General features: G+C 47.9%; 1 protein-coding gene across 1 annotated transcript; it reads left to right on the plus strand.

The window, feature by feature from the left end:
- Positions 1-353: 353 nt before the first annotated feature.
- LOC123048481 (UDP-glycosyltransferase 79A2-like) lies at positions 354-1375 on the plus strand. Its single transcript, XM_044471576.1, has one exon. It carries the CDS (start codon positions 354-356, stop codon positions 1047-1049), a length of 696 nt encoding a protein of 231 aa, XP_044327511.1. The 3' UTR covers positions 1050-1375.
- The last annotated feature ends 5628 nt before the right edge of the window (positions 1376-7003 follow it).

Genomic DNA, 7003 nt, shown 5'->3' on the forward strand with positions numbered 1-7003 from the left:
TCAAGTGGTTTGTTGAGACTTGAGAGGCACGCCGTCTGAGCATGTACTGCTTTCCTACCAATGGCACTCCGTATAGATAGCGGTGTTTCTAGATTGACAATCGTGCGAGGATCGGGGCAGGAAAGTAACATATGATTGTTTCAAAATGTCAAGATTTGCTGCTATACATGAGATGGAATATATGGTAATTTACTCATTAAAAATTCACCACGCGGTAGGCGTGCATTGAGCTACTAGCAGTAGTTTATTCTTTCAATCGCCACTGAGCAATAGGGCAAGTCCAACATCTAGTCCTACTTATACCATTCACACGAAGGTAACCTTCCGCTAGCAGTAATAAATTCGCAAAGAAAATGGCCTCTACGGAAACCACTAGCAGCTGCAAGAAGCTGCGCGTGCTCCTCATCCCCTTCTTCGCCTCCAGCCACATCGGACCTTTCACCGAGCTCGCCGTCAGCCTTGCGACGGCCAGACCACGGGCGGTAGAGGCCACCATCGCAGTGACGCCGGCGAACGTGCCGATTGTCCGGTCGTTGCTCCGGCGGCACGAGAATGCGGCTAACGGCGGCACACCTGTCAAGGTGGCGACGTACCCGTTCCCGTCCGTGGACGGCCTCCCCAAGGGCGTCGAGAACCTCAGCGCGGTAGCACAGGCCGACGCATGGCGCATCGACGTGGCTGCGGTCAGCGACACGCTGATGCGCCCCGTGCAGGAAACCCTCATCAGGGCGCAGTCACCGGACGCGCTCGTCACCGACGTACACTTCATGTGGAACGCCGGCGTCTGCGAGGAGCTCGGTGTGCCATGCGTCACGTTCAACGTCGTCGGCGCCTTCTCGACGCTGGCGATGCGCCATCTCACGCTGGCGCTCATTTCCAATTCCAACACCAACATCAACATCAAGCCGGAGCCGGAGGCGGTGAGCGTCCCTCGGTTTCCGGCCCCTGAGATACGAGTGCCCACGATGCCCACGTTCACTGGAAGTCAGTGTCTCACTTTGATCACTGTACTTCAAAATACCCTAAATACAATTACTAAAGTTGCTTAAGTGCCTCAATACGGCCGCTAGTATGACTTGACATACATATTTCTCTTAGTTGGCATAGAGTTGACCCGTCCAACTGCCACATGGGCAACAACTATGTGGACAACATGGCTGGGCGACGTGACATTTTGAATAATAAGCTTGACGGGCCCCACCTATCAGATGGGATGAGAAACAAAATGCAGAACTTAAGTGCCCGTGGGGATTTGATCCCACCCCACCCCACGCCTGTTCATGTCCACATAGTCGTTATGTTATCATAGGAACATAGGATCGGTCCATACATGCATGTAGTGCATGAGATATATGTGATCATCCATGTACCGACGTACTCCCTCCATTTTGAATTATAAGATGTTTTTATTTTTTAAATTAAATGTATATAGACACGTTTTAGTGTGTTTGTTCGCTCATTTTAGTTGATATGTAGAATATTCAAAATATCTTATAATTTAGAACATGTGATGTACTAGTCACTTGGCTGATGCGCGATCGAGCCAGCTAGCTACAGTCCGGGGTTGAAGAAGACCTGACGGTCAGACGGCCACTGGTTTCCGGTGATGAAGCGCTCGACGGTGTACTAGGCGGCATCGCAGGAATGGATGACGCAGTGATAGCCGCTTCACTTAACGCATCGGTTCACCTTGGAGGCATCTCGGGGCCATAGCTCTTGTATTCCATGTAGCGCAGGTGCGCGTCACGGTGCCGACTTCACCTGATCGTCCAGCCCTTCCAAGCTACCCAGCCCCTAGCGTCCACGAGCTCCCCTGCCGAGGTAACTCTACATAAACATGACGCGGTAGTGGTTATTCATCCATGGGCGATCAAGGTACATTTCAACATTGTTGAGGTCCTCGTTGTCGTCGTGCCTTGACGCTGCAATTTTGGACGAGAGGCCAGTGTCACAGTCGGGTCAGTTGTAGCCCTAGGCCATCACCACATTGTGGTTCCCAAGCATCGGCTTGAGAATTAAAATGTGACAGCCCTGGGAAATAACACTAGTGTCGCCACAAATGATGTCGATGGTGTTGTGTACCGCACAATCTTGTAGACTTGTGCCTTGCTCTTCGCAAGCAATGTGTCTTGGAATCCAACAAACTTGCTTTAAGATACTCCCTCTGTAAATAAATGGAAGGCGTTTAAAACTGCTAAAATAGTGATATAAAATGTCTTTTTTTTACAAAGGGAGTATAAGATTAACAAGATTATTTGGCTGCTAGGGGACCTATGCCCCCCCCCCCCCCCTTACATGTTTCTTGGCTATTATTTTATGGATTCGGTTGTTACCAAACTTTTTGGCAAAGTACCATGTCTAGTGTAAAAGAAATATCCGCAATTTAATAACGACTAGTGGCTGGGGCGCCTCTTGAGGCGGGATTGTGCGCACTAATCTAACTGTCATATTTGTCAACGTGTCTGTATACGGGATTGTGCACACTAATCTAACTGTATGACAATAGGCTTAGTTTACCGAGAAGAAAGGCAGCCCGGATAATACAACAACAAAATTCCGTTACAGACAGTGCACATGCATAAAATAGATCAGGCTTAGAACCACTAACATGCGCATCTTGGTGCTGGGAAAAATAAGATACCATAACAGAAATGCATTACGAATATTGCACATACATCAAATCTAGGGGCTTGGAAGCAAAGACAAGCATTGTAGATAATGAAACACACATATGAACACAGGGGCAGTAGTTTTATAGCCCTATCTCTAGGGAGCTCCATTTGTAGAACACAAAGCAGCTGCTAATCACCAATATATGTTCATTCGGGAAAGAATGGCATCCGTGCTCATACCTTGATTCATTTGGATATAATACACAAAACACAAAAACGTATGTGTCTGAGTAAGGCTTGATGACTACATGCAAATTTTCGATTATTAGAACTCATAACCAAAGATCCCCTGCCAAGAACATGACTGGGAGGAAGGTTGCAAAGATACGAAGCATATGTAATACTTCCAGTAATACAAATCCTACTATCCTTGCATACCTTGGATGGTAGGATAGAGAGTACCATAATTCTAACTTCTAAACTGCACTCCATATGTGGTAAACTCCAGCAAGTAGATGGCTATTCTGGTGAATATTCAAACATATTAAAAGGCTACCATGTAAACTGAAATTATGAGTAATGCCAAAGATATATAATATGCAGTACGATAATAATAAGAGCAAACCATATTAACTGAAATCTTCCTACGTGTTGGTGGGAAAGTACGGATGAATTTTAATTTGGCCATCGCTCAATGCTAGATGATGCTACTGTCAGCCATATCACCAATAGAATCCATTTAGAGTTTCAGACCATGTCTAAGAATGCCAAAACTGCCCTACAAAAATAGTTTGGACAAACATTATACAAAAAGGAAGCCAATGAAACATTATGTTCCACTTTCCGTGTTGTGAATAGAAAGTATGCATTAATATTTGTGTTATTAAGCATATTATAACATGCAGTTACAAATATTCAGAATTACGAAGATCCATTTGACATCATGCTCATATTCATCTGTAGAGGTCCTAGGGATCGGGGAGCGGCTGTGGCCGGTGCCGCGTTCGGAGCACGAGGTATGAGGAAAACGAGGTAATCCCCGCCCAAGATGTGGCACGGGCATTGACGACCTTCATGCGGCCTGGAGGGCCGGGGGATGCGGCGAGGAGCAGAGTCATGGACCTGGCCGCCAAGGTTCACGCCGCGGTGGCGGAAGGAGGATCCTCCGACCGTCATCTGCACTGCTTGATAGATGACCTCATGGAAGCTGCCGCTGCCGGAAGGACGACGATATGAAGTTTAAAATTCTTTCTTTTGCTGCTTTATTATTGAATGGTCGGTCAGTGTCACGTACTATATTATCTCACCTGTATGCCCGAGTTTGTATATTTCTGTAAGCTGTTTGCTTTTCATCTTTTTTTTTCTGGGCTGTAGCTGTTGGAAATATGAGCAAATTACTACGAGATTTAATCCGAATAAATAGGAAATAGATCATGACAGCAATAGTAGAGATTAAACTAATCATGCGAACTAGCATAGTAGATGAACAGACCACATCTAGGGCACATACTAGAGTATGAATTCTACCACGATCTCGAACAGGAAGGATAGAATCACATACGGTGCAGCAGGAGCAGCAACGCCGGCGTTGACGTTGTCGCCCATGTCGTCGAGGATGAGGTTGCCGAGGTCGGGGAAGAAGTCGTCGTTCGCGAAGTCGTCGTTGCCAGCAGTCGCGCGAGTGCGCTCCCCAAAAACCTGATCGCCCCTCTCCCGTATAAGATCACGAGAGGCGGGGTTCTGGAGGCCTGCTATCCCTTCTCCCGGTGCACGCCGGAAGGAGGGATGGGGAAGACTTGCTTGGCGGCACAATGATCTGGAACGGTGGTGAGAAACCATACGAAGCGGCCGCGGCTAGGGTAGACGTCTGCCTGACTATATAGTGCGGGCGGGGTAGGTCGTGGGAGTAAACCCCACGTCTGAGTCGTCACGATCCAAAAGAATCGGAAATGGTTCAGTAATTAACGCGTCCGTTAATTATCAATTAATGACTCATTAATTTTTCCCGAACAGCAAAAATATAAACAACGTGCATAGCTCTGTCCTCGGCTCGGCTCAATCCCGCGGCGCGTCGTGACGAGGCGTGGCGTGGCGAGGAGGAGCGCGCGTGTAGGTCTCCTCTTCTCATGCTCATACAAGTGGTAGAAGAGCTCACCTTATAAAGAGGTGCAGCACTCTCTCAACTTATGAGGTGGGACTAAACTTTAGCCTCACTCACTCCATTCACATGTGTGCATGAATGGGCCAAGAGAATTTCAGAATTTTAGTTGGGCTTTGGGCCAAAAGCCCACTAGCAAATTCCAACAATCCCCCACAAAGTCTCATTGGCACATTTCACCATTTGGTTCCAAAACATTGTTTATATACCGGTGCTTAGTGGAGACTGTGAAGTTGAACTTCCACTTAGATTTTTATGCTACACTAGATCACAACTTGAATAGTGGACTATGCCTTGAACTACAAGTTTTCTGCGAGACTAGTTTCACACAAATTCTTGACCGATACTGGGCTGCCGCAAGGCTTCCCCGCGGGTGGAGCGTATACGCCATACTCCAGGGCCTTTCATGAATTTATTAGAGAACACCCAATTCTCACAGACTGCGACATTAGCAGTCGAATTCATATAGGTGTGTTCCTCAGGAGATGCTCTGCAGGACAACATCTCTGCTTACTCAAATAAGCCACTTGGAACACATTTAGATAAATATCAACCTGTCATGCAGATCAGGAGAGTATTGCATCTTCACGGAGTGGGATAATTAAAATAGGAATACTCTCCTTTCAGCTGACCAACAGCTTGTCTCCCACTTCTACTTCACGGGATCTCCGATCACATAGAGTGGGTTACCACTATGGACAACTCATGCGGTGGGTCTCAAGCCCATATCCATCGATGCATTATCTATCACGTTACGTGATAGACCCTTGTTTTTAGCAATAGCGTTGTCGCTGTGTCTCCTGTGCCCCGGAGGGGGGGGGGGGGGGGGGGGGGGGGGGCGGTGGCGACTCCACAGCTGACGGCGGCGCGAGCGCTGGAGATCGATCTCGGCGGCGCGAGCGAGGGTTGCATCTCCTTGTTTTTAGCAACAGCGTTGTCGCTGTGTCTTCTGTGCCTCGTGGCTCGTGCACGGCGTCTATTTATATCAAAAAGGCAAGGTTATAGGGATACACAGGTTCGGTGGGGGTTCCGTCAACCACACATGGCGCCCCGCCACAAGGGTGGTTGCCATCCTAGCCAATCTATGAGCTTCAACATTTTGCTCGCGCCGTTCATGGCATATTTCACATGCCCGAAAACTACTACTACGAGAATTAAATTCTTTTACAATCATGCAATATCCTCCAAAAGCTTGCCCTGATGTGATTTCCTTGACGACTCTCAGACAGTCAGTTGCGATCTTGATCTTAGATAGCCCCAGATCTTCGCTCAACGATAACGCTTCTCTACATGCATGTGCTTCGAGAAGTTCCGGGTCAAGGACACCATCAAGGACATGAACAGAGGCTCCCATGAATTTTCCTTGACCGTCTCTGCATATAACTCCCACCGCTCCCTTGCTAGAGGACTTTGCCACTGCAGCATCTGTATTAAGCTTGTAAACACCCTCGGGCGGGGGCACCCAACGGGCTTGCACATCAGATTGCGTAGAGCTCGCAGGAACAGCCGCTCTTGTCTTCCTCTGCATGAAATCACAGCCACGTATCTCCTCCACATACCTTTGAATAAAAAGATGGGTAGATAAAGGACTTTGAAACTCGCTTTCATGTATCGCCTTCCTTCTTGCCCACCATAGCGCCCACAAGGTCACTAGCACTTCAATAAAATGTTCTTCCTTCATAGTATTACTCAGAGTAAACAACCACAGTTTTGCATCCATGGTTTCATCCGTGGTAAGTGGAATGATCAGGTCATCATCACGGAGTGACCAAACAGCCCGTGCCATATTGCAATCCAATAAACTATGTCTCCATGAGTCCACAGCAGCGTTACAGAGAGAGCAGACCGCCGAAGGAGCCATGCAGCGACGCATACGTTCTTGTCCAGTTGGCAGTGAGGATCGGGCCAACCTCCATGCAAAAATGCGCAGCTTTGGCGGAACTCTTGCCTTCCACAGTTTCTTCCAACTCCGCTCCTGCATCTCCGTATCAGATGATTCTGCTTTCCTATTAAGCCAAGCTTCACGTCGTTGTTTTGTGTCAACCAAGAGCCTGTACGCTGACCTGACAGTGAAGACGCCCGTCTTCTCGTAATGCCAGGCCCAAAAATCTTTCTGAGCACTGTGACTAATAGGGATCTGCCGGATTGTTTCGACATCCATTGGTAACAAAGATTGCTGCATCACCTGCAAATTCCACGTTCGAGACGCTGGGCAAATCAGCTCTTCCACCAG

This window comes from Triticum aestivum, chromosome 2D (genome assembly GCF_018294505.1).
Source record: "Triticum aestivum cultivar Chinese Spring chromosome 2D, IWGSC CS RefSeq v2.1, whole genome shotgun sequence".
NCBI lineage: Eukaryota > Viridiplantae > Streptophyta > Magnoliopsida > Poales > Poaceae > Triticum > Triticum aestivum.

What these genes read in the sequence shown, in the direction of transcription:
- LOC123048481 (XM_044471576.1), top strand. Translation starts at nt 354, where the DNA reads ATGGCCTCTACGGAAACCACTAGCAGCTGCAAGAAGCTGCGCGTGCTC.